Below are 27,926 nucleotides of genomic sequence, written 5' to 3'. Positions count from 1 at the left end.
GCGAGGCGTGCGCGCTGCCTCCAGCCCGCCTCCGCCCCCGATCGGCGTGGCCGAGGCACCCAGCCGCCCTCCCGTCCCGCCCTTCCCGGAGAGGCGCTGCGATGGCGGGGGCGGCGCGGGACCGGCTGCTGGGCGCGCTGGAGGACCTGCGGGAGCAGGAGCTGAAGCGCTTCAGGATGAAGCTGAGCGAGATCCCCCTGACGGAGGGCTACGCGAACATCCCCCGGGGGAGGCTGGAGAAGGCGGACGCCCTGGACCTCTGCGACCTGCTCATCAGCTTCTACACCGAGGACTACGCCCTGGAAGTGGCCGCGGAGGTGCTGGAGGCTGTGAACTGCAGGGATCAGGCACAGCAGCTCCGCCAAGCCGCCTGGCTGAGTAAGGGGACCGGAGGCCTGGAGCTCGGCGGGAGGGGCAGGGCTGCCGCCTGGCCGTCCTGGGGGGATACAGAGAACTTCCCTGGGCGGGTCCTCATTCTGCGGGTCGGAGAACCCCGAATTCAGCCTCGGTGGTGGGACGGAGGGGCTCAGCAACCTGCTCCCTTCCCTTTTGCAGACGGGGAGGCAGGGACTCCTGTGCTCGGCCACAGCCCTCTCCTGCCGCCCCTCCCAGCACCTCCCGCTGGTGGTGAATCTGTTCTCTCCTTCTCCATAATGCTAAACTTTTTCCTCTGGTGCTTCCAGTGGTCCAGTCCACTTCCGGGCCAGATCCTTCCATTGGGAAGATGTTCCTGGCCTGGGTGATCTGCTAACCCCCAGCAGATGATCTGGCTGCATTTCCAAGCACTGCATTCCGAAACGACTCCCCTTTGGCGGGAAAGGACTGAGCACAGGCTGCAGTATGTTTGCACAGGGCCTTCCGTTGAAACTGCTGGTGTTTCTCGCAGCCCACTTCAACTGCTGCCCCCCCAACCCCCCGGAAAGACCCATCCAGGCCACTTCCTTCTGCCTTGATGTACTTTCACTTTCTGATTTGATTGCCTGTCTGATCTGGAACGTTTTAAAAGGCTTGAAACGTCTTTCTCCTTTTAAATACAGCAATTCTTTTAGATAATCACCCACCCAGTAGCTGAACTGGCTACTGATGCAAACACTTGCTTGCTGTTCAGGGGGGGGGGGGGGTCGGGGTGTCCATGGCAAGTCTCATCAGCAGACCAGGGCAGCAGTGACATCAAGAACAGAGCAGAGTTTCAGCCTAAGCATTAGCGCTGAACACTTTTGCCCATCTGATATGCTTGCTGGAATGGGTGAGGCTGGACATCAGTGGTCCAAAGGTCAAGGGAATAATTCAACTGAGTATTGCCCCCTGCTCTGAGCCAGGCATTGCACAGATATTTTGCGCCTTGGCAGAACAAACACCTTGACAAAGCCAACATTGAGCAAGGAGCTTAACCCTTCCAAACACAGCCCTATTAAAATTTATATATATATATATATATATATATATATATATATATATATATATATATATATATATATATATATATATATATATATACACACAGAACCACCCAGGCTTCCATCTCACTGCAGTCACCTGCAAACATACCTGGGGATAAATCCCATTGAATACTGTGGGACTTACTTCTGAGTGATGTGTAGGATTTAGGCTGCTTGTGTGGGGAGAGGGGAAGACAAGTCCTAGAAGCAGAGCACTGGAATGCATTAGAAAGCTTTTAGGGCCCAGTCGTGACTAAAGGCAGCCCACAGGGTTCAGCGATGCTGGCACAGCCTCTACTGCATACTGCAGGTGACAGAGAGATAAGTTCAATTCACTGCAAGCACTCATGTATAAGTCAATCTCACTGATAAGTCAAGGGCAGGTTCTGAGCCAAAATCATGGAATTTTCTATGACCCTCAGATAAGTCAGACAGATAAGTCAGGCAGCAGGGGGGTTAAGTCAGATAAGTCAGATAAGTCAGGCAGCAGGGGGGTTAAACTTAGCAGGGTACCTGACTATAATTTTATCTGATTTTATCCAGGACCTGATCCTGAAAAATAACCTACCAGTAATTGATACCTAATAACTGTACAGTCTCTAGTTTATTTAAAATACAGTAAATGATCATAAGATACATTTTTATTCATTAACTTTTTAATCCTGGTCTTCACAATCTTTTTCTAAACACCATAACAGTAAGTGCACTGTAAACAACATACCAGTAGAACCATTAACCAAATCTTTCTTGAAGGTACCTAGTATGTTAAGCCAGAGACTCTACATATAACATAAGAACAGCCCCACTGGATCAGGCCATAGGTCCATCTAGTCCAGCTTCCTGTATCTCACAGTGGCCCACCAAATGCCCCAGGGAGCACACCAGATAACAAGAGACCTCATCCTGGTGCTTCCCTTGCATCTGACATAGCCCATTTCTAAAATCAGGAGGTTGCACATACACATCATGGCTTGTAACCATGATTGCCAGAAACTTGCCAATCCCCTTTTAAAGGCATCGAGGCCAGATGCTGTCACCACATCCTGTGTCAAGGAGTTCCACAGACCAACTACACAATGAGAAAAGAAATATTTTCTTTTGTTTGTCCTAACCCTCCCAACACTCAGTTTTAGTGAATGTCCCCAGATTCTGGTGTTATGTGAGAGAGTAAAGAGCATCTCTCTATCCACTTTATCCTTCCCATGCATAATTTTGTACGTCTCAATCATGTCCCCCCTCAGGCGCCTCTTTTCTAGGCTGCACAGGCCCAAATGCCGTAGCCTTTCCTCATAAGGAAGGTGCCCCAACCCAGTAATCATCTTAGTCGCTCTCTTTCGCACCTTTTCCATTTCCACTATGTCCTTTTTGAGATGTGTGACCAGAACTGGATGCAATACTCCAGGTGTGACCTTACCATAGATTTGTACAGTGGCATTATAATATTAGCAGTTTTGTTCTCAATACCTTTTCTAATGATCCCAAGCATAGAATTGGCCTTCTTCACTGCCGCTGCACATTGGGCCAAGACTTTCATCAAGCTGTCCACAAGGACCCCAAGATCTCTGTCCTGATCTGTCACAGTCAGCTCAGAACCCATTAGCCTATATGTGAAGTTTTGATTTTTTGCCGCAATGTGCATGACTTTACACTTACTGACATTGAAGCGCATCTGCCATTTTGCTGCCCATTCTGCCAGTCTGGTGAGATCCTTCTGGAGTTCCTCACAGTCACTTCTGGTCTTCACCACTCGGAAAAGTGTGGTGTCCTCTGCAAACTTAGCCACCTCACTGCTCAACCCTGTCTCCAGGTCATTTATGAATTGGTTGAAGAGCACTGGTCCCAGGACAGATCCTTGGGGCACACCGCTTTTCACCTCACTCCATTGTGAAAATTGCCCACTGACACCCACTCTCTGTTTCCTGGTCTTCAACCAGTTCTCAATCCAGGAGAGGACCTGCCCTCAAAATCCCTGAGTGTGGAGTTTTCTCAGTAGCCTTTGGAGCGGGACCATCTCAAACGCCTTCTGAAAGTCCAGATATATAATGTCCACGGGTTCTCCTGCATTCACATGCCTGTTGACCTTTTCAAAGAATTCAGAGAGCTTTGTGAGGCAAGACTTACCCTTACAGAAGCCATGCTGATTCTCTCTCAGCAAGGCTTGTTTGTCTATGTGTTTTGGGATTCTATCTTTGATGAGGCATTCCACCATCCTACCTGGTGTAGATGTTAGGCTGATCGGCCTATAGTTTCCTGAGTCCCCTCACCTTCCCTTTTTAAAGATCAGTGTGACATTTGCTGTCCTCCAATCCTCTGGCACCATGGCCGTTTTGAGGGACAAGTTGCATATTTTAGTCAAGAGATCAGCAACTTCATTCTTCAATTCTTTAATAACTCTTGGGTGGATGCCATTTGGGTCCGGTGACTTATTGATCTTTAATTTATCAATGAGGCCTGAAACATCTTCTCATTTAACCTCTATCTGACTTAATTCCTTGGTCAGGAGGGGCTGTTCGGGCAGCGGTATCTGCCCGAGGTCTTCTGCCATGAAGAGAGATGCAAAGAACTCATTTAATTTCTGTGCCATCTCCAAGTCTCCTTTTATCTCCCCTTTCCCTCCCTCACCATCCAGAGGGCCAACCACTTCTCTGGCGGGTTTCCTGCTTCTAACATATTTGAAGAAGCTTTTATTATTCCCCTTCTCTCAGACTCTGATCCCAAACCTCCACTGCTTTGTGGCTGCATTCAGTTATGGAAAAGACTTCAGGAGTCAACCTCGAGGCAAAATCTGGAGCCGGAGTCCCTGAGGCAGTTCATGGCTGAACACAGTCACGTTCTGGCAACTCCTGCGACGTCGCTGGAACCAGCCATATTGGTTTCTGCCTTTCTATTGGACCATTTCAGCGACATGGAGAGGGGGATTTGCTGCATGGTAACAGTCTATCCTCCATATCTACTTTACCCAGGCTTCACTCACTGGAGAGGACACTAACCACCATTCAGAGCCCGATACCATAGTCTTCCAAGACTGAAGGATGCCAACTGTATTATTCCCCTTAATGCTGCTGGCCGTGTGTTCCTCATAGTCTCTCTTGGCCTCCAGTATCACCTTCTTTCATTTCTTTTGCCACAGTTTATGTTCTTTTTTATTCTCCTCATTAGGGCAAGACTTCCATTTACGGAAGGAAGCTTCCTTGCCCTTTACAGCCTCTCTAACTTGGCTCATTAGCCATGCGGGCATCCTTCTGGACACCCTCCTGAGATGACCTACACCAGCTCTAGCTCTTTAGCTGACACCAGTCTGTCTGACTAGAGATAAGGGGGAGTATTGGGGCCAAAATGAAGAGGAGGATATTGGTGTAGCCATTTCTGCTGAGTCCTGCCCTCCGCCCACCACACTCTGAGTCTCCAATCCCTGTCCCATTCTGCCATCCTCACCCCTTCTGCTGCTTTATTGGCTCTAGCAGACAGCAAGCATGAACTGCTGCCAGTGGAAGTGCCAGCTCATTGGCAGAACTGCTGCCGACAATTGTGGTGACCTCTCCGTGTTCGACAGTGGAAGTGCCAGCTCATCGACAGAATGTCATTTTCCACAGCAGGCAGGCACTTAGGCTGGAGGAACTCAGGTTCTGCCAGCTGTCAGCCTGGTTAGGAATAATTAGGGCTCCCTGTGACTTGTCAATTGAGATGTGCACCCAAACATGTGCTACTCAGGTGTGTTACCATGGCTGACCCATCCACGAGGCTGGCAGACAGAGGTGGCTGCCTCAGCATAGGGCACCTTCCTCTCTCCACCTACTCAGCTCCATGGCTCCTCCTGTGGATTGGAAAGGGAAGAGGGGGATGAAGAAGAAAAGAAAGTGTGGAGGGAGGGAGAGTAGCAGCTACATGGAGGGGGAGGGGAAGTGTGGAAGGTGCAGTGGCTAGACTCTCTTCCACACTTCCTCTTCCCCTTTGTCCCCCATTTTATTTTCCAATCCAGAGACAGGGTGGAGGATCAGTGGTGGGAAATGAGCAAGTGGAGGTATGTCCCCCCATCTCTACTGGAGGCCTGAGTTGGGAGCCTCAATTGGCCTCATGGCTGGGCCAGCCCTGGCAACAGAGAAGCAATTTCCAGCTTTCAAATAATTGGGAAGAATGCCAGTTGTGTGCGTGGCAAGCATGAGTGAAACTAGACTTGCTCTCTCAAAAATGGGCTGTAGCATGCAGTGGCCGATTGTTTATGCAGAGCCTTGAAATGCCTGGCTTCCCCTACGTTTCCCAGACTGCAGGGAAAAGAAAATAGCTGGTACACTTATTTAAGCTTCTGGTGTTTCATTGATCTTATTTCTTTTTCTGACAGGTTGGCGGTCTCACCGGGGCCATGTCTCCCCAGCGCTGCATTTTATTGAGCGCCACCAGGAGGAGCTGATCCAGAGGACAGCTATGGTGGAGGGTGTCCTGGATATGCTGCACAACACCATCCTGAATGAAGAAGAGTACCAAAAAATATCCTCAAAGGGAACCAGTCAGGAAAAAATGCGGGAGCTCTACAAGCTAGTGCCAACGTGGAACAGTTCCTTCAAGGACAAGCTGTACGAGGCACTGAAGACCAAAAACCACTTCCTTATTGCTGACCTTGAACGTAAAGGTAAAAACAGTCTATAGTCTCTCCAGTGTGCATGGAGGCTGTTTTAAACAGCAGTAATAGAGGTCCACCTGAAGTACATACCATAAAGGAGGAAGGGCTTGACTAAGTGCCAGCATTGGCTAAAGAGCAGAGTTGGAGAGGCTGTAAAGGGCTAGGAAGCCTCCTTCCATAAGTGGAAGTCTTCCCCTCATAAGGAGAATAAAAATGAACACAAACACTGTCAAAATTACTGTAAAAAGATAACGCAAGGCCCAGAAAGACATTAAGGAGTGTATGGCCAGGAACTTGAAAGGAAATAATAAAATCTCCTTCAAAAACATTCGAAGCAGGAAACTTGCCATTGCAACCCTCCTCTGCCCCAAGGCTGCAGTCCTTTGCAGGCCTTCTTGGGAGCAGGGCTTCTGAGAGGAATTTTATCAGGGGGTACAAAGTTTCTTTTGGGCCCCTTTGCAAAGGGAGAGGGGTGAAATAGAGTAAGGGAGGGTGGTGATGGGCGAGCAGAACAGGAGCGGGGAGGGACAACTGGAAAAGTTTTAGGAGCCCAGGTCTACCCACCCATGTGGCATCAGTAGTGTCCCCAGTATCCCGTACGGGCAACAAGTCTGAGTAGATAGGAAAATGTCAGATCCTAGGAAATTTCTGGGCCCCCTCCTTTGGCTTCTGGGCCCCCCTTTAGACCTTGGGCCCGGGTACAAATGACCCCCTTTACCCCCTTCTCCTAGGCCCTGCTTGGGAGTAAGACCCATTAGATAAAAAGAGATTTGTTTGTATAGGATTATGAGAGAGAGAATGGAAGCCAGACATATATGCAGACAACTGGATTGGTTTAGAAAGCTGTGTAAGGAAGTGATTAGCACTCTTACCTGGGAAGTCTCAGATAATGTCACCTCGCCCAATAACAGCTTAATCCTACAGGCCTTTTATTTCTGTGGAAGAGGCTTTTGTAAAAGAGGGCTATAAAAAACAATGTTTTCCCAATGCACCACTGTGGCACAACTAAACTTTCACTCTGCCACTGAGATGCTTGTTTCTTAAAGCAGCTACAACACTCAGCCAAGTTTTGCAGTTTGCTTCAGCAACTTGGTCTCTCAAAAATGTGAGTAAAGGGGATTACAAACAGGATGTGTCAGAGCTTTATAGCTACAGGTACTTTAGCACAGGTCCTAACACAGCAAATTAGCCTTTAACAACCCTCTTTGATAAAAACACTGGCTAGGCATAAACAGCCTGTTAGCCAACAATAGCTTTTACAAGCTGCTAACAGCACCTCTTAATTACCAGGAACTCAGCTTTAGTTAGTCACCAAGGTAACCAAAACTTCAAGACAGAATTTTACCTGCCCCCCTTCCCTTCTGTACTCACAATAAATTAGCCAAATAGCTTATTTGATTTTACTGAATATACTGAAATTATACTGAAAATATACATCTCACTTAAAAGAAAGTAATAGACATTAAGAGGGAAAACCCCCTCAGAGACAAACACAGACACAACTAAAGCAATAAACCTAAAAACTCCTAAATTATACTGAACCTATCACTTACAGGCATAAGTTGAAAAGACATAAAGTATGACCTTCGCTGTCCTCCAAAATTTGCAGAAATTCCTCATCTAAGATGAGAAGATGAGGCAGGGAGGATAACCTCCCAAACGCCAAGCATAAACCCCCATCCTAAATTCCTCTTTATACCTTTGAAACACCAAGGATCTAATCAAGAGATGGCCCTTTGTCTCCTGACTGAATGATGTGATCCTTGGGGTCACTACTATCCATTGGCGTTCTTAATGTCCGGACTCTAGTCAAGTACTGTAGTTTTCCTTAGGCAAATGAGGCTTTACCCCCTCTTTTTTTTTTTTTTCCTGCCACCTGTTGCTGTTTTGCCAAATTCCCTTTCCAAACTTGGTCTAGAGAAGTTATGCCCACTTTAAGCTAACTAGTTCCCCTGGCTCAAACACAGCTAGCTCTCGCAGTCAGCAAAACTACTACTGAACCCCAGTGGCAGTTGGAAAGTAACCAGTAGGTAACTTGCCTGTGGGGCTGCAGGGTCCTTCCTCCCAGTTCACAAAGCAGCAGCTTTTCTAAGTACAGCAGTGCCCCTCAGCTCTCCACCACCCAGCAGTCTCCAGCCGTCCTTGTCCCAGCAATCCTCAGTAGTCCATTACCCGTCAGTCAGTCAGAAGATCCCTTAGTCCATCAACCAGTCCATTAGTCCTCTCTCCCTCCTCCAGCCTTTCCTCCTCCTGCTACCCACACCCTTTCCTTTCTCCAGATTCTGCTTTTTTCCCTTGAGAGCCCTGTTGCTTCCAAGTGGCTTCAGCTGTGCAGCACACGCACTGCATTCTAAGGCCCTGGTGTTAACCCCATGCTTCCCAGACCTGTTAGGGGCCACTGTTGATACCACACCCTGTCTTCTCAAAGGATCTTGCTCCTTATTGACATCTTTTTTTTTTTTTTTTTTTTTACTTCTTATCACATTTTAAACATTGTAACCTTCTTTTTAGTATTCTTAAAAAGCCATGGTATATTTCAACCACGGCATTTTTCATGTGCATGGAAAATTTCAGCAGCTTCTTTTCAGATTTGGGAGAATCCCGCGTGAGGCACTTTGAATCACAGTTCTCAGTGTAGATACTCAAGTACCCTGGAAAAATTGAAAAGATACTGTGAGAATTGGTGCCTTTCTGCAGGATGTCAAAAGGGACCAGGCAGTCTGTTCTGACTGTGGGTTCTGTGTAGGCAGGATCTGTGTACGAGGGTCTGTCTTTCTACCTTCTCTTCCCAGATTTTGTTGAGAATCACCAGGAAGAGTTGATTAGACGTGTCTTTGGGATGGACCTTATTTTAAGACAACTGCGTGGCATATTAACACGTGAACAAGAATACGAAATTAAGGATGCCCATCAGCCAATGCGGAAACTGTATGAATGGATGTCAAGCTGGAGAACAGGCGACAAGGATCAGCTGCAGCGTATCTTGAGGGCAACCAACAGGCGGCTTATTGAACAGCTTGCAGGTAAATATGCTGTAGGAGCCATTAATGCAGAACTCGCCAAACTCCAGAGCTTTTGACAATCCTTCCAGAAGGGGAAACTGACCCTGCACCAAGCCCACAATTCCCAGTGTGGAGTCCCAGCCAGTCAAGAGGTTTGGATGGCTCATGCCAAGTGCGCCTTCATCATACCCTCAACTCTCTCCCATTCCCTGAGTGAGCAAATGTCCTAACTACAAAAGAGGACAAGGGACCCCAAACTGTAGGACATCCAAGAAAAATGTAGGACATGTCAAAATGAAAGCTAAAATCCAGGGATGGGCAAGTCCAGAGTGGCTTGACTTGAGTCCTAATGGGCAGACTTTCCAAGTCACCTAGAGCATTTTTGCGAGTTCTACCCTTTAAAAAGCCAGACATGGAAAAAAATGGGGCTGCTGCCAGGGTGTGTGTGTGTGTTGGGGTTCTCCTTTAATACTCCCGTAATGTCCCATCCCATCTATAAACAAGGTGGGAGGGAAAGGGACAGACTGCAAGAGAGCGAGGACAGAAGCGGTATGAGGGAGGAGGGTCACAGGCAAGGGAGCCTGCTCCCACCTCCTCCCTCCTGCTTGATGCAAAAGCAAAACATTATCCCTTCCCTGCCTCCTGGCTGGAACTTCCCTACTGCTTGCCTGGTCTGAATGATGGTCCCACAAGGTCACACCACAGATAGTGAGCAAGCACACCCAGACACAGATAGAGTGCTGAGTCAGTGGCCTCAGATTCATTAATGCCCAAGTCATCGGCACAAGTGTACACAGGTTAGCAAAAACATGTTTTGTGGGACTCCAGCTTGAGTCTTCTGACTTGAGTGCCCATCCCTGCTAAAAACACTCATATATTGATTTAATGTGGTTAATTTAACACTATATTACGTATTATTAAATTTAAAACTATACTGCATATAATTTATTAAGAAGGCTATTCGCCGCCTGCAGGGGACCATTCACAGGGAAAAGGAGGACATTTTAAAGTTCTTTTCCAGAACTTTCCATTCTTTTCTTTTTCCTAAAAAAGAGGACATGTCCTAGAAAAGAGGACATCTGATCATCCTGCCTGTTCCACCCTCTTCTCACCCCGTTCTTCCCTCCTCCTGCCAATCTACCTGAATCAGTGGGTGATCCTGTCCCCACTGTCATCTATTGAACCTCCAGGGCCTCTGGTTGTAGGCCAGAGGCGTTCAGCTCCACGAACTTCTGGAAGTCCATTTATGATGGTCATAAAGCATGTTCCAGTGTCAGAATGCTAGTTTTGGCAGTGGCACTAAGGGATAGGTTTGGGCCATCTGTGTGTTTTCTCCCTTATTGCCCCTCATTTTAATTAAAAGTTGTGGGTTCCATGTCTTGCGAGCATACAGAAATTTTTTAACATGATGTTCATGTGTCTCGCTTCTCAGGGGGACATTTTCTGGATCGGCATAAGGAGGATCTGATCGAAGAAGTGACGGAAGTCCCTCTCAGTGATCTTCGTACTTTTGTACTTGATGAGAAAGACTACCAAAGTCTTGTGAACTGTGCCACAGAGAAGCTGAAGATGGAAGTCCTGTTCCAGATGGAGCAAACGTGGGACAGAAAGAAGAAGGACCTGCTGTACCGATCTCTGGCAGAAACCAACAGGCACGTTATCGAAAGGCTTGAGGGTATGTCTAGACTCTAGAGGCAGAGTGTCCGCCTGGCACATTTTGGTGAAGCTGTACTGCATTGTTTGCTATATAAAGAAGGAAAGAGTTTCTCTTGCACTATACGCAGTCACCAGTGCTGTGTACTGTATTGGATTTATAGGAGAGGTTCTGTTTATCAGCATTACAGTAAAAGATTGTGCTACTTTTGAAGGTGGTTTAATTATGGAATGCCTCCTCAAGCATGCACTGTCTTTTTGCACAATCAGTTAATTGTCCAGTGAATGCTGACTAATTTCTTATCTTTTGCTCATAGTGCATACCTCTTTCCCATAGGCTGTGGCTGTCTTGTGATGATATAATTTTTTCCCCAACATTCCAAGTGCAAAATTCTTTACCTGATGAAATCTCATTTTCTCCAGGAAGCACATGCATTGCTGTTGTGCAACTATATTCAGCACAGAAATCACAAATGTTTTTGGGCCCTCCTGGACACTATCTGTAACATTGACAATGATGAATGACAAAATCGCTTCACCTAAAATATGCATTATTTAAGAAGTTTATTATTTTGTTTTTTTCTTGAGGTTGTACAGTCCAACTTGGTTCTGCTACTGCAGAGGAGTGCTCATCTAGCTATCCTTGTTTTCAAAGAAGTTGGGTCCCTATCCACCAAGTGGATCCAGACCCACAGTTAGAGAAACAGCCCTAGAAAATAACTATATCCAACTGAAATCAGTGGGACTTATGGCTCTGTCCTATGTGGGCCAAGGTGTGTTCCACTGCCAGCAACTGCCTTATGGCATTTGTAAAAACTGCAAAATGACATGCTACAGGAGCACCAGTGGAAAGACCAACACCCTCCTGTGTTCGCTAGTGGAGCTCTGTAGACCCAGCAAGGCAGGTAGGAAGGGGTGGGGAGGGTGGATTCAGGGCAGGGAAAGGTGGAATGAAGCAGCAATGGGGAGGGCAGGTCGGGTCTGGGAAGGGGGCGGGGACAGCAACAGTGGCTGCCACCAAATCCTAGCTCCCTTCCCAGACCTGATCAAATGGTGTGGGTCCACATGAATTAGTGCTATTGAATTGGTAGCTCAGGTCCAAGTAGACTCTTCTACACTTTGAAGGCTTACCCAGAGGAGACTTCCATAACTGCTGTCCCCCCCCCCCCCCCCGGATACAGAGGTAGCCATTTTGACATTGCTGCACTGGTTGCAGAGGGAAAATAGATAGGATTAGGTTCTTAACAGCTCAATCCTATCTTGCGCTGGAACAGGCAAGCCAGGGGGCTGGTGGCGTATCCAGTGCAAGAAAGGGCACCAAAGTGGATCAGCCAGAGGTAAGAGGAAACTCAGGTCTCCTCGAACTTGCGACACCACAGGAGGTGGCACAAGTCCAAGGAGAGTGGAGCAGTGCTGCACAAGCAGGCAGCTCACAAAGTGTGCTGGGGCCACTCATTTAGTCAAACTTGTCTGATCAAGGTCATCTAGCAAGCTCCATGGCTGAGCAGAGATTTTTCACTTATCTTCCCAGCAATGAGGATACAATGGTGAGAAAAGCCACCAGTGGTTTCCCTTCTGAGTTCCATAGAAGAAGAGTGGAATGCAAATGCAAACAAAAAAGATTTTGTTCCCTTCAGTATTTTCAGACTTTCTGCAGATTTTGAATAGAAGCAGCATCTTCTCCAAACAGTGTGCATTGCTTCCTCTACCTGTGAATCTTCCAGCCCAATCCTAGCTAAGTTCCTAGTGCTGATGCAACATGGTCAGCACGGGGTGCGCTGCATCCTACAGGAGAATTTAGCAGGTGGGAGGTTGCTTCGGGGGAAGGGGATATTTGTCCCCTTGTCATGGAGAAAACCCCTGCCTGCATATCAGATCTACTCATACCCAACTCCAATATAGCTGGCACAAATTTAAGTTGATCCGTGTTGGTGGATCAGGCCCAAAGAGGGAGAACAGTATGCAGCATGTGCTGATGCTGCCGATCCTGCCCCCTCCTCATTTCATCCCATTCTCTGCCAACCCCTGTCCTCTGTGATTTGCTGACACCCCCCCCTGTTGCCACCTGCCCCCACGTCTGTGCAACTTGGCAAAGGACCTGCCTGCTCCAGTGGGCATCCTCCACTGGGCCAGCATGCACAAGAAGGCCTTGGCCTTCCCACTAGTGCGCCTAGCCTTCACACTGTCACAAAGCACTTTACAGTGCACTTTTGCAATGCATGGAGGCCTCACACACTAGTGAAGCATGCGCTCTGCTAGAGCACCCATTAGGTAGGATTGTGCCCTTCATCTGTGTTTATTCCCCAAATACTGGTAGGGTTCATGACAGTAAAAGTAGCAAGGAGCTTTTCCACCACCAGTTATATTTTAACTGTTGAGATAAGGAGCATCCCAGGAACATTGTTTGCATAAGCCTCTGGCTAAAAGCACCTGGGAGTCTCCCCAAATCCTATTATTTCTAAAACTGAATATAAAGTTATGTAATGTGTTTATCACCAGAGGAACATTTTATTGAAAAGCACCAGGAGGAATTGACACATCGAGTCTCCAGAGTTGACTCAATCTTATGGCGGCTCCAAATTCCAACATTTCAGAGAGAGGACTCAAACGAGAAGACAATGAAGAAATTGTACACACTGGTGCCAACATGGAACAGGAGACAGAAAGACCGTCTCTACACAGTGCTGAAGAAAACACATGGACCCCTCATTGCAGAACTTGAAGGTAGAGTGAATATTTAAGAGATTTTTAAACCATTTTTCAAAAGCTCAAAAGTGGTAAACAGTAAATATAACAAAGCAAAATGTATAAAAAGGACAATAAAATAGAAACTATTATCAATGATATAAGTTGCAGACAAAAAATTGTAACACAACAAGAATAAATGTATTGAACTGGCATAGAATAACCAAATATATATACTGTAATTTTAAAAAGTGTCAGTAGGGAAATCATCCCTCCTCAAAAGCCAAGCAAAATGTGTGTTTTGATGGGTATTTGTTGCCTCTTTCTTGTTTCCCAAGTGCAGAAATTGCCAGGTGCAAACCTGAGAACTTGGAAAAACCTAAGAGCTCTATTCCCTCTAAGGCAGTGTTTCCCAACCAGGGTCATTTCCCAGTGTTTCCCAACCAGGGCAGTGTGAATCACCATACTCCTCCTTAAGGGGAGTGGCGATCTGGTGGTGATGGCAGGATCATGGTGATGGCACCTCTGGGTTTCTGCCGCAGTTGCCACCAACTAAATTAAAAAGGGGGTTTTGGACTTATCCATCTGTGGGCCCAATCTTACAGAGTGCATGCCAGCTCACTGTTGGCATGCACTGTTGCAAATGTACCATAAGGCATATTTGCAGGCCCTAGCACTGGTGCTCTGCCGGTGCTAACCTGGCTCTGGACTAGCACCGGTGAAGCACCGGAGGTCCACTGCTTGGCAGTTCTAGAAGACAGCGTGGCCAGGGCAGAATATTTGCCATCAGGATTCACTAATGTCTAATCCACCTGTGGTCCCTTGAGAAACAGGTCAAAACATATTGGGGACTGAGTGTGTGACTGGGTGCCTGGTAGTTTATTTCTCTTGCTCTGAAACACTAGAACTGCACTTCATCAGGTGTCTTCCTCTCTTCCTTTGGAAACCGAAACCAGACTCTTATATCCTGTTTTTGCTTTTCTTAGAGGGGCACTTTGTTGAGAGACACAAGGAGAATTTGATCGAAAATGTCACTAGGGTTAACCGTGTGGCAACATCACTGACTGAAACAACAATCCAGTATTCTTTGTTTGCTGACATCTTGAAGAGGGACACTGACAAGGAAAAAATGGAGCTCCTCTATGAGGTGGTGCCAGGCTGGAATGGAGACTGGAAAGACCGTCTCTATGAGGCCCTGAGAAGAACCAATGATCTCCTGATCAAGGAACTTGAGGGTAAGTGGATGGTGCTCAACTCACACTGATCATCAACTCACAGCAATGTCTGAAGTATAGAGTAATTAGCCACTGACATGAGTTAGCCCCATTGAGTGGAATGCACCACTTTACCATCTGCATAAAACAAAACTGACTGAACAGAAATGCAGAAGAAAAGCAATGATTGGGTGACATTTAGGATTCTGTTTGTGGCAGTACAAGTGTTGTCTTGTTTGCAGAGTGACAGTCTAATTGGGGGAAAACACAGCTGTTTTCTTTCCAGGTTGCAGTTGCATTGTAAGAAACATCATACTCAAAGCACAGTTCAGGACTGCTGCTTAACTTACAGCCCAAACCTATCCAACTTTCCAGCACTGGTGCAGCTGCAATGCAGCCTTTAGGAGGCCTCCGTGACTGCCTCTCCACCCCATGATGCAGCACGTGCCCCATTGACACAGCTGCATCAGTGCAGGAAAGTTGGATAGGATTGGGCCCTTATGTTTTGACTTCTTTGCTAGCACAAGCAATGCCTTGAGCTCCTCTGGGTAATGTTGAGGTGTATTGGATAATGCCTGTTAAATCACTGATAAATAAGGCAAGCAATTCATACACACTTTCCCACTCATTAAATGATAAACCAAACCACTGGATGTGGCTGAGACTGGTGCACCATGGGAAGATCTTAGGAGTTGAAGCTCAGACTTTCCAAGAGATAAGATCTTCTTTGTCTGATCAATAAGAAACTGCTGGGCCCATGCTGCTAATCTCTAACAACTATTTGCATTGCAGAAAGGAAATGCAGCAAAGAGGGCTTGATCCCTGACACCCTTGCAAAGGACAAATGCTACTTGTGTAGGAATGAGCAGGTAAGGGCCTTTGTTGCAGTGCTAGGATGCATCCCCTCAGTGGTGTAACTAAGGGGGTTTAGGGCGTAGTAACTGCACTGGGCATCAAACTTTAGGGGGGCAACAAACCGAGCTTGACACTAGTGACCAAAATTGTGAAAATCTTGGTATGTATGAATAATACCATCATGTTATATATCATTGGAAACATAATGTAATGCAGAATTCAGTGAAACAAACTGCATTGGAATATCAGTAGTCTATCAAACATTACGGTCAATTAACCAGATTTACCAATTAACCAACTGTCTTGTGGAATAAAAAGTGGATTTTCTTGACTCAGAACTGACCTATGAGACTGATTGTTCTGAGAGCCAATTACATGTTGTTATGATATAGCATGGAACCAATAAGGTGTTAATATGAGCTCTCGTTTCCATGTATCATAATAGAATTACACCTGCTAACTGTGTAAAGAGGCGCTTTTTCAAGTGGTGCTCTTCTTATATTTAGCAGGGAGAAATAATTGTCCCTCTTCACCCTGGCACAGTGCCTTAAACTAATCAGGGGCACAGGTTTTATGTATTCGGGGTGCAATCCTAACCCCTTATGTCAGCGGTTTCCAGCACTGGCATAGCGGTGCCAGTGGGACATGTGCTGCATCCTGCAGTTGGGTGTCACTCATGGAGGCCTCCTGAAAGTAAGGGAATGTTTGTCCCCTTAGCTCAGAGCTGCATTGCCCTAATTTCAGTGCTGGAAAGCACTGACATAAGGGGTTAGGATTGCACCCTTACATAATTAAATTTGATTTTATCTTGAGGTGGCTACAAATCTTCTTTGACCTCAGGTAGCAGACAGATGCCTTAGCTATGCCACTGGTATGGCAGAGCAAGTGGATGGCTTGCTGCTAGGGGGAGGAGGCAGGTTTCCCCCCAATTTGCACTTTGTAAAATGCTTGGGCATGACGTCACTTCCGGTTATGACGTCACTTCCGGAGCATCATTTTGAGCTTGGCACCGGGCTACACAATCATCAGCTATGCCACTGCATCCCCTCCTAGGATGCTGTTACATTCCCACATAGCTGTCTACAGAGGCAGTAAAGCATGGCCAAATCTCTTTGGCGTGGGGGTCTCAAACCACATTTTAGCCCCTATTCTGAATATGCCTCATTCTACTGCTATCACTTACAGCCCAATCCTATCATTTTCCCTGGAAAAAAATTTTCTGTTACCCCTCTGTAAGCTTCATGATTGGTAATGGGTCTTTTTGCATCTGTGGCAGCTCTTTAGCTGGTGTGAGGAGACAAAGGGGGCAAGCTGGCTGACTCCAAGTGGGGTAGCATGTGCTGCAAGTTGTCCATGCCAAGTGCCACCCCCTCCCATTTATGACACTTCCCCATCCCTCCCCCAATCCACCCTGATCCTCCCACTCCCCTGCCCTGCACCACTCACCCCACTGACTTAGTGATGCTGGCAGGACTTTTCATCATTTCTGCATGTGAGGTCCTCCCCAACATCTGAGGAGGTTCTCCAAAAGCACATGACTCTATGCTGTTCTGGAGCAGTTTTCGTGACACCAGTTCTGATGACAGAGCTGCATGTTTGGATCAGGCCTTTAGTATCCTGGGTGGGTTTTTGGAGATTGTAGTTAGATATTCAGCTTTCATCACTTTATCTGTAAAATGGGGTTAGATCCAATGGTTTAAAATGGAAGTGAGATAGAAAACGAGAACTCTCTTGGGAGGCAGGAGTTTTATCCTCAATTACTGGAATTATAATCCAGGCCTTTCAAGTCAAGAGATGCATTTAGCATCTCTGAGTTTCAGTCCTCTCTGGAAATCTTCCCTTCTGGCCCCTAATTTTGATAATACAGAGGAATAAGAATGACTGCAAACTCTAGCTGGAGGCCTTGCTGACTGCAGACCTGAAATTTAGTTGGCATTCTATTTAGGAGTTCTGGAAATCTTGTTGAACTGTGTCAGAATGGCAAAGAACTCAAATTCCACAAGGTCAGTCAGTAGGTCCCCGCCTCCAGTGACTCATTTTTTAAATGCTATCATCTGTTTTCCAGACATGTCCAGAAGTACAACCAGAGGTTGTTGCAGATGCTAATGGAGAAATGAAGACATACAGGTGAGGATCCAGAGTGACTCTCCTGAAAGGGTTTAGAGCCTGATGTCAATTTGTGAGGAGAATCCTTTCAATGTAGACTAGAGAGTATATGTGTAACCCTATTCAAAAACTCTGAGGAATTTGCTCATATCCACAGACCCACAATTTTCCTACAATTATTCCTGTATTCTAGAAGTTTTCTAGAAACTCTATGTCCCTTTTAACACTTATTCTAGGAATTCAGTCCGTTGGGGTCTGGAGTAAGCATCTCCTGGGTTTATCATCCAGGACTGAAATCTGACTCAGGTTGTTCAGGGGCAAATCAAATATTGTAAAATTACGTGGAATAAATATCTCAGAGTGTTCTCTGGGGCAATTTGGTCTCTCTTTTATTAAATGTCCTCCACAATTTTGTGTTAGAAGCACTGGCTTTCCTGGAGGGGGGGCAAAATGCTGAGTTTCTTGAGGTGCCTTGCCGCTGATGTAAACGACCGCTTCTCGTCACCTTCAGAGCCAGTCATGACTACACAGGCAAAAAGGGAAAAGGCTTTTGCAGCAAAGTAACTTGCACAAATCTCATGCATGGCAAAGGTTTACCCTAAGGGAAGGGATCAAATGTTCCCTTACCTGGAGGAGACATCCTGGGCCTGAAACTCCGCCATGCCCCAATGCATGCCCCTTTGGTGTGACTGCATTACCACAGGTAGGGCTGGGCTGCGAGTGGCATAGCTGAAAATTATGATTTCCTCTTTTTACCTGCACTTTTTAAACTGCTGCGCTTTGTCAGGCAATCACCCCCCAGACATTTAGGAAAGCGATTTTGAATGGTGATTGGTTTGCTTATGATTGTATTTCTCAAAGAGCTATTTAATCTCATGTATCCTTCTGTACACCTTACAGTGCCAGCTGACTATCTCCTTGTTTGGTTAGCAGTGGCTCTCTTGTGCCACTACATGGAGTAAATCTTTCAGAGTGTCAATTGGAACAATTTTGTCTTTGTTGTATTAAATTTTCCTCCACATCTGGCTTATTTGTCTGTCCAATTAGAATCTAATTACTTTCCTCTCAGACTCTCTGGGAAACTAATTATGCTTTCCCATTCCTCCCCTCCCTCCCCCCATGACCTGCAGAATCCACCTCCCCAAGGCAGGCACCTTCCTCTGCTCTGTAACTGAACTCAGGTTTGAGGTGAAGGCAGCGGTGACTGTTGAATACGCCTTTTGTTCCTGGGATACCCACTTGAGCAAGGCTGAGAAGCATCAGTGGATGGTGGCTGGTCCATTGTTTGACATCCAGGCAGATCCAGCAGAGGAGGTGGCAGCTGTTCACCTCCCTCATTTTGTGTGTCTCACAGGTAGGGTAGTTTTGAAGGGGGAAGATAAGCCATAACATGGAATCCTTTCTCAGGCAGGTTAGATGCCTCAGCTGTGGAAGTCACATTTCCTACCTGCTTCACTTGGCCTGCTGCTTTCTCAGCTCCATCTCCTCCTTTCCTAACCCTCTGCTTCTCCAGGCCCTCTTCTGCCACACCTGCAAGACACGACTATTTCAGCCAATGGCAATCAGAGACTAACCCACCTGTACTGCTTCTCTTAGGCTTTAGGCAACATCACTTCTGGTCCATGGTTGGCATTAGCCTGGCTTCTCATTTCTATGTTCCAGAACTCACCCAGGGGAGTTTTTCCCGCATCGCCGTGTGTCACTAAAAATAGATGAAAACCTTTGTTGTCCTCTGATCTATTTGCAGAAGGAAAGGCTGACATTTCTCACCTGAAAATTGCTCACTTCGTGGATGGTGGGATGATCCCGGAGGAACCAGCACGAGTTAGCCCATTTCATGCTGTGCTGGAAGATCCCACATTTTCTCTTCTGAGCGTGGTGTATGCACACATCTACAATAAATGCTTTCCCTTCCATTCTGTGGTGCTGCTTTACCAAGCAAAGAAGAAGATCACAACCCTTCATCTCTATCTGATCCCTAATGACTCTTCCATTATAAAGGTGAGAACTGACAAAGAGCTAATTGCTATAGCATCATCATCATCATCATCATCGAGCACCAGGAAGGACAGGACAGGACAAGTTAATGGAGATGGTTCTTGGGGAATGGTAGTACATCAACTAGAATGCTTTCAGGGACTACATAAATGGAAATCCTTCCTTGTATCTTTCAGCACAGTGGAATCAGGACTGTCAAAAAAGCTCATCGGTCCCTAGGTACACATCACTCCACCACACCTTCTGTTGCTAACTGTAAAACTAAACATGAACCAATGGACAGCCCAATCCTAAACTGCCTGGCACGCAGGGCCACCGCAGCATCCTAAATGCAACCGGGCAGCCACTGGCTGCAACTTGGGGGAAGGGCATGTTCTCTCCCTTCCCCTGGGTAAGGAAAGTAACCCCACAATAGGGTACTGCTCAATTCTGCGGCAACCCTTGGGCTCGCGCAGAATCAAGAGCCTCCATGTTGGGTTGCGCAGTCCAACACGGAGCTCAGGATCCAGTGGAGCCCTTCTCCCACCCTGCTCCCTCGCCCCTGATTGCCTCCTCCCGTCCTCTGCAGACCACCAGATGCCTCAGTGGGCAAACAAGACAACAAGATACCTGCATTCTTGTTCCACTCCCTTGCACCTGGCATTCTAGGATATCCTAAAACCAGGAAGCTGCATGTAGCCATTGTAACTTGTAATCTGTGATGCTTTTCTTCTAGAAATCTGTCAAAACTCCTTTTAAAGGCGTCTAGGCCAGATCATCACCACATCCTGTGGCAAGGAGTTCCACAGACTAATTATACGCTGGGTCAAGAAATATTTACTTGTGTCTATTCTAACTCTCCCAACACTCAATTTAGTGGATGTTCCCTTGTTCTGGTGTTCTGTAAGAGGGAAAAGAACATCCCTCTAGCCACTCTATCCATCCCTTGCATAACTGTGTACATCTCAAACATGTCCCCCCTCTGGCACTTCTTCTCTAGAGTGAAGGAAAGTTTCTCTTAGAGGCTCCAATTTGCCTGATTTAAATGGATTCCAATAGAGACAATATAATGTTGCTTCATGTTGGTGTTTTGCCTTGTCAACTTTGGTGAGAAGTTCTTCCTTTCCCTTCAAACAGGCCATCAAAACTGAGGAGGAAAGGCAGAAATCATCACATGTTTGGAAACCCCCTCAAATAGAGAAGCCCCTATATGTTGGCACTTGCTGCACTGTGTCCAGCTGCCCTGAACTCAGGATAACCCCAAAAGTCAGTAAATACATCATTTCATGGATGTGTGTATAATCTAGTGCTGAACAGTCTTTGTAACCCTCTTCACTTGAGTAAGCATGCAGCCTTCCAGATGCAGAAGAGAGCTGATTCAGAGGTGATGGACAGTTATAAGAGCTTGGTGTGTTTAGCCTGGAGAAGAGAGGACTAAGGGGAAATATGGTAGCTGTCTGAAGGGCTGTCACACTGAAGAAGGGGAAGGTTGCTTTTGGTGGTTCCTGAGGGCAGGACTAGAACCAATGGGTTGAAACTTCAAAAGGAAGTAGATTTAGGATAAACCTGAGAAACAATTTCCTAATTAGAAGAGTTGACCAGTATTGGGACAGTTTGCCTCATGTAGTTGTGGGCTCTTCTTCATTGGAGGTTCTGTCACATAGAAGGGGGGGTTGCTTTTGGTGGTTCCTGAGGGCAGGGCTAGAACGAATGGGTTCTACAAGGAAGTAGATTTAACTTAGACATGAGAAACAATTACATAACTGGAAGTGTTGTCCAATATTGGGACAGTCTGCCTCATTTAGTTGTGGGCGCTTCTTCATTGGAGGTTTTTAAGCAGAGGGTGGATGGCAATCTGCTAGGAATGCTGTAGTCACCTGCGCTGAGCAGGGTGTTGCACTAGATGACTTCCAAGGTCCCTTCTGACTCTCGCATTCTATGATGGGGGAAGTTACTTTTGATTTACCACATGAAGTTACCACGATTGCGGCTGTGCATATTTCTTATCGTACGGCAAAAGCAAAAGTACAGAAGCAAGTAGTCTGAGACGAGTCGTGCGCAGGCTGTCGCTGGAATGTCGAAGGACTTTCGCATTACTGTCAGGGTCTACCAAGGCTATAACTGGCCTGTCTTGCTAGCTGATGTTACTCTGTAAAATGTGATGTGTGTTTTATATGAATAATAAAACATAGTACAGTAACAGCACAGTTACCTGGCACTTTAGTATCCAGAAGACTCCGTTAACTGGCTCTGCCATAGATGGTAACACAGCTGCTTCTTCACTCAAACAGAAATGTCTACAGCCATCTGGCATTATATTGTAACACTTTCTGCTGCTTCTGAGAGTCAGATTTGTTAACTTGCAACAGTAAAGCTTCTTGGGATCATGTTAGTTAGTTAGTTGGCAACTTTCAGTCTCGAAAGACTATGATATCGCGCTCTGAAAGGTGGTTCTGGAACAGCGTCTAGTGTGGCTGAAAAGGCCAATTCGGGAGTGAATCATATTTATACATATAATCATATTTGGGATCATATTTATACATATAATACCATTGTTGGATAGTATTGATAGGGACACATGATTTATTACAATGACAACCTTCAAGCGTGTTTAGAATAGCCTTGGATTAACAGTTACCTGGTACTGAGATTGCGGTCCATGACCTCAGAGTCATTGCATCTCACAAGGCTTCCTACCTCCTTCTTCAACAGGAGCTTGGCTTTTTCTACAAGAGCCCAGGACAACTACAGTCCTTTGTTGAAGTTAAACTACGATACAGAAATGAAGTACGCCTCAGTGTGAAAAAAAAGGAAGATCTTTGCTTGCTTTGGGATACTTGGTTGGATCCAGGTATGGACTGTGTGCGGTGCCATGTTTGCACGGGTGGATGCAATGAAGCCATCTTGCATTAGACTACTGGAAGGGGGGAATTCCCGTTTCCTCCCATTTTACAGAAACTTTCCTACTTGATCCTGGAGTTTTACCCTGTCTGTTTTATAAGGCTCCAAGCTGGACCCTTGCTTGCCAACTCCTGACCAACACACCATACTTGAAGATTTTCTCTGTTTAAGATGTCATGTTGTCTTCACAGCAGTGCAATTTGAGATGATCCATATGACTGCAATCAGATTATTTTTGTGTTTTGTCACTCTGTGTGTGTGTGTGTGTGTGTGTGTGTGTGTGTGTGTAAGATACATGCACAGATCTCTTTCCCAGAGCTGTTATTTCCTGCAACCATATTTGATTCAAAAGAGACCTGGTCAGTCCTAAACACTTTGAGGAATGCTTTGAGGTGCATTTGAATTAGCAGGTGCTTTGGCCATATATGTGAGTCAGAGGAGGAGGGTATTTAATTATCTGATGAGTGATACTCAGAGGGGCAGCATTACCCTTCCCTGATTGTGAGAACACCCAGTGTGAAGAGAATTGTCTCAGGAGAAAAGTTCCATTCATATTTCTCTTTTCTTCTAGAGGATGTGCTAATTCAGGAAGAGCCTTGCACTTCTGCGGCAACACCTGAAAAAGCAAAATCAGGTATTACGGAGGCATGGCTGGGATCCTGCCACATAATCCATGTGACTGTAGCAGTGGTTCTCACACATTTAGCACCGGGACCCACTTTTTAGAATGAGAATCTGTCAGGACCCACAGGAAGTGATGTCATGACCGGAAATGACATCATCAAGCAGGAACATTTTTAACAATCCTAGGCTGCAATACTACCCACACTTACCCAGGAGTAAGTCCCATTGACTATCATTGTTAAAAGAATATACATAGTAGCTTGTTAAAAGCACAGGTCTGTAACATTTCCCTAACTGCAGTCACATACCATGGTAGCATCAAGTCTAAAGTATTAAAAATAAAATATTGAAATGAATAGGGACCCACTTGAAATTGGCTCATGACCCTCCTAGTGGGTCCTGACCCACAGGTTTGAGACACACTGATCTAGTGAGTTCACAGCAGTTCTGGAAGTGGTGCTTCAAGGCCCTCAGTAGGCCTCTGTGTGGGGGAAGAAAGGTAGTGGGAGGGTGAGGAATGCACTGCTGCCCCTGCAGGTATTACACCCTGGGGCATTTGTCCCCCTTGACCCTGCCTTGGTACACCAGTCTCTCAAAGCATATGGCCCACGTGACTAAAAATGAAGGTTAGCCAGGCTTTCACCAATCTAGCTATAGGGAAAGGAGCACAGCAGACAGAACTGCACATATTAACTGTCTGACCACATGATTGGGAAAAAAAAATATTTTAAGTTGCTGAGGGCCGGATAAAATCTTGCTATGGGCTGGTTGTGGACACCAGGCCATAGTTAGAAGACTCCTGGATTACAGTGTGCAAGTGAAAATCAAGGTGCCAGAAGCCATGAATTTTGAGCTCCAGAGAAACAGGCTCTGGAGCATCTAAACTGGTAAGGAAAAGTACAGTGTCAGCAGTTGAGGCGGCAAACTGCTGATGAGTCCAGAGCCTCTCATCATAGAGGATAGGGAGGGAAAAATGACTTTTGTGTGTGTGTGTAAAATACATGCACAGATCTCTTCCCCAGAGCTGTTATTTCCTGCAACTATATTTGATTTAAAAGAGACCCGGCCAGTCCTAAGCACTCGGAGGAATGCTTTGATTTTAGAAATGGGCTATGCCAGATGCAAGGGAGGGCACCAGTATGCAGGTCTCTTGTTTTCTGGTGTGCTCCCCGGGACATTTGGTGGGCCGCTGTGAGATACAGGAAGCTGGACTAGATGGGCCTATGGCCTGATCCAGTGAGGCTGTTCTTATGTAGGTGCATTTGAATTAGCAGGTGCTTTGGCCATATATGTGAGTCAGAGGAAGATGATACTCAGAGGGGCAGCATTACCCTTCCCTGATTGTGAGAACACCCAGTGTGAAGAGAATTGTTTTGGGAGAAAAGTTCCATTCCTATTTCTTCTCTTTTCTTCTAGAGGATGTGCTAATTCAGGAAGAGCCTTGCACTTCTGGGGCAACACCTGAAAAAGCAGAATCAGGTATTACAGAGGCATGACTTAGATCCTACCACATAATCCACATGACTATAGAGTGGGAGTAAAACCCAAGCACCATCCTGCTCCCCCACTCCTTATTCCGGTGCACTGGAATGAATTGTAGATTTCCGGAGTGAGAATGCCATAGAATGTGCAGGTTGGGTCGGCCCTTTCATGACACCAACGATCACCTCAGGAAGCATGTTGGTGGGAAATGCCAATCTCTGCCCCCCTTCCTACCTCCTGTGCTGCTGTTCCACTCCCTGGGTTGGTAAAGGAAGAGTGGGACGGAGAGGAAGAGAAAGTGTGGAAGGCTGGAGAGGAGAGTGCTGGGGCAGAACACTGGAGAGTGGGAGGAGCAGAGGCTGGCACATCATCGGGTAAGGGGGGCAGCATTTGGAATGCCGCCTCAGGCATCAGGGCCTCTTGTGCCAGCCCTGTGTGCAGGCTTGGCAGATTTTGCAGCAATTATTCTAGGCCTTGACATTCTCAGATACCACAAACGTTATAAATTCTCCTCCAAAAGGACTACGAAAGATAAAAGGTTTCCTGTATGATACCTCTGATAAGGGGAAAATGTGTTACCCCTTTTTCATTAGGATGCAGTGCAAGCGGTGAAAACCAGAAGGAAGACACAAGCCATTCCCCTCAAGCTGCAGCACATCAGCCTTCCCCACTGCTGCATCTCCTTGCTGGGAAACATACCTGCTCACCCTGGGAAATCCCAGCTTCTCTCAAATCACCTTCTCTTAAAAACTGTCCCCAGCTTTCCTGTAGGCCCCAGAAAGTAAAACCACAAAGAATAGTTCATATACTAACTATACTGTTGAAAAGCAATATATAAATATTTATCATCATCTGTGCCAGTCATTGCAATGAGGATGCTTGAGAAGGCTGCCAGGACCATACATGCTGATCTCAAACTGTGGCTTTGGTTTTCTTGACCAGCAACACTCAGTAGCAGACCAAAGACCAAGCTTGACCACCTGACATATATTCTGGAGGACTTGAAGGAGGAGGACCTGAAAAGATTCAAGGACAAACTCCGTAACTTCCCTGTCAAGGAGCGCTTTGACAACATCCCCGAAGGACGGTTACAGCACGCAGATCCCTTGGACCTGAAAAACCTGCTGTTTCAATACTACTCAGATTATGCCATAGAGTTGACCATTGAGGTGCTGAAAGCTGCCAACCTCAAACAACAGGCAGATAGGCTTAGCAAATTGGCAGTGCTTTCTTAGAAAGGACATTGAGGCTACTGATTGGTCATAGTGAAATAAATGCAACTGAGAACATCAAACCTGAAATGTCTAGCCTCCCCCCCCCCCAATGGACTATAACATCTGTGTGAGCCACAGGCTTCTGTCATGCCTCAGGATCCTGAAGAAGCTCTTGAGTTATCCAGATGCAGTAGCCACTATCCTTTGTTGTTTTGTATTGTTTGAGCATCTTTTGCTAATTGATCAATGCCTGTTTTTATCTCTTGCACTTTTCCATTCATTGTTTAAATTACTCCATTTTTTAAATAAACTTCTTTCACTTTCAAATTGTATTCACTTGGTCTCAGCTTATTCAGGAAGGGGTGGGTTGCCCTGTCTTACTACACCACCCCCTTGCCCCTGCTGCTTGATTCTTAAGATGTGGGCTCTCTAGCTCTGGATAGTGACAGAGACGGGAAGACAAATGGCCTTTTCAGGTAAAGAATTATGCAAATTTGATGTGTACAAACTAAAGGACAGGTTTATTGGAATCCAAAGAACACAAAACCTGTTTTTCGCTGGTCTGAGACCATAATAAAGATTTGATTTGACACAACCTGTTTAAAAATGTTAGCAGGTGATATGCAATGAGTATGACTAGGACCAACTGAAATTAATGACACGTCTTATGAATTTTGATGGGGTCTAGCCATTCTTTGGTTGTATCTCAAGGGGGAGCTGAAACCCTTGAGGGACAGTCTGAAGCTGCCACTTTGGCACAGACACTTTCAGGGCATAAGTTGGTTCTATTATGATATCCTGTTTCCTGGATTCTAAAGCATAACCCAAGTCTGGGCAGAACGTTAAAGGTGATCCCCCCAAAGCAGCTGAAGAAGATGCTCTAGGAAAGCTTTGAAAGAAGATACTGAACAAAAAGGACAGTCACCTTTCCCTTCACCACTTGTAATGCTGACCACTTTTCTCATGCCTGAAATATTGAGCTGAACACTAGGGTGGTTTCCCCTTTTTGGAAAGTGTCATGGGGTGGGGCAAGTGCCTTTTCCCTTAAGATGGTTTAAGCTGGTTGCTGAGCAGAAGATCTGAGGCTACCCAGGTGTAGTTTATTGCTAATTTAGAGCAGGGGTGTCCAAAGTTTTTGGCAGGAGGGCCACATTATCTCTCTGACACTGTGTTGGGGGGGGGGAAGAATTAATTTACATAAGTTTACATAAATGAATATATTAAAGATGAACTTATATGAATGAATGAAGATCTTGCAATAGCTCAAGGCCTATAAAAGTCCTTGCACAAAGCAAGGCTGGCCTTTCCTTTGCTGCTGTTACTGAATCACAGATGTAAACAGCAAGCAGTGGAGGGAGCCCTCATCCCACAGTTCATGTGAGAGGTCAAACAGTTGCTCTCAGGTTGAGAGCAGTTGCGTCTGGCCAGTGCAGACTCCAGCAAGTCTTCAGAGGGCCAGAAGCTCATTGGAGACTGGGGACTCCCTGAGAGCTGCATTGGGAGTTCTCGAGGGCCGCAAGTGGCCCCAGGGCTGGGGTTTGGGCACCCCTGATTTAGAGAATAAAACCTGGGTGTGGGTCCTCAGAGAGTTCTTCACAGGAACAGCAGAAGGAAGCAAGCAAGCTGGGGCTGGCAGCTTTTGTGCTGGAAGAAATGTTATATGGCTGACCTGTAATGTTGGTAACTTTTAGTTTGTTTAGTTAGCTAACCTTTTCTTGTTTTATTCTACTGTAATGCATGTATTAATGTCTTTGGAGCAATTGGAGCTCCCTTAAAGTTTCCTAATAAAAACCTTATAAATGAAGATTAAGTGAAATATTTTGACCAAGGAAATGTATTTTAAAAGAACCTGGGATGCTTGTGGTGATATAAGCAGAGCACACTGTCCTTGGGGGTTTGGTGGATTGGGTTGGTGGAGGAGGGTGTGGGCTGCATCCTTCCTGGCTTTGGGAATCCTCCTGGTCCTTCCCTGACCCCAAGGGTGATGTTTGTGACAGAAAGCAGACCAGAACACACAAACACACAATGAAGCACATGCCACACAGCACAGTTCTGAAGGCTCCTGGCACATAATCATGGCCGTTCAGGCGCATGGGCGACTGCCTGGAGCTCCTTCTCATTTGGCAGGGCGAAGGGGTCTGGAGGACAGATCACAA

General features: G+C 46.2%; 1 protein-coding gene across 2 annotated transcripts; it reads left to right on the top strand.

Moving 5' to 3' along the window:
- The first annotated feature begins 66 nt into the window (after positions 1-66).
- Positions 67-26,058, top strand: LOC136636192 (uncharacterized). Of its 2 annotated transcripts, XM_066611139.1 has the most exons (15): positions 67-378; positions 5,779-6,066; positions 8,850-9,080; positions 10,492-10,734; positions 13,212-13,436; positions 14,384-14,632; positions 15,404-15,480; positions 17,532-17,593; positions 18,703-18,926; positions 19,320-19,573; positions 20,687-20,815; positions 22,262-22,400; positions 23,022-23,084; positions 24,491-24,553; positions 25,499-26,058. In XM_066611139.1, the coding sequence occupies exons 1-15, from the start codon at positions 102-104 to the stop codon at positions 25,789-25,791; spliced, it is 2,817 nt and encodes a 938-aa protein (XP_066467236.1). In that variant the 5' UTR covers positions 67-101; the 3' UTR covers positions 25,792-26,058. The 2 variants fall into 2 exon arrangements, with proteins under 2 accessions (XP_066467236.1, XP_066467237.1); XM_066611140.1 differs by lacking the exon at positions 25,499-26,058 and having other exon boundaries at positions 23,024-23,084.
- The last annotated feature ends 1,868 nt before the right edge of the window (positions 26,059-27,926 follow it).

The sequence above is a fragment of the Tiliqua scincoides genome, unplaced genomic scaffold, assembly GCF_035046505.1.
Source record: "Tiliqua scincoides isolate rTilSci1 unplaced genomic scaffold, rTilSci1.hap2 HAP2_SCAFFOLD_96, whole genome shotgun sequence".
Lineage (NCBI taxonomy): Eukaryota > Metazoa > Chordata > Lepidosauria > Squamata > Scincidae > Tiliqua > Tiliqua scincoides.
Note: the sequence above shows the minus strand (reverse complement) of the source record. Positions and strands in the feature narration are given on the sequence as shown.

Bases quoted from the DNA above. Each gene is read 5' to 3' on its own strand.
- LOC136636192 (XM_066611139.1), top strand. From the start codon at position 102: ATGGCGGGGGCGGCGCGGGACCGGCTGCTGGGCGCGCTGGAGGACCTG. The intron at 13,437-14,383 runs GTAGAGTGAATA...TGCTTTTCTTAG, and splicing joins CCTCATTGCAGAACTTGAAG to AGGGGCACTTTGTTGAGAGA. The intron at 15,481-17,531 runs GTAAGGGCCTTT...TCTGTTTTCCAG, and splicing joins ACTTGTGTAGGAATGAGCAG to ACATGTCCAGAAGTACAACC.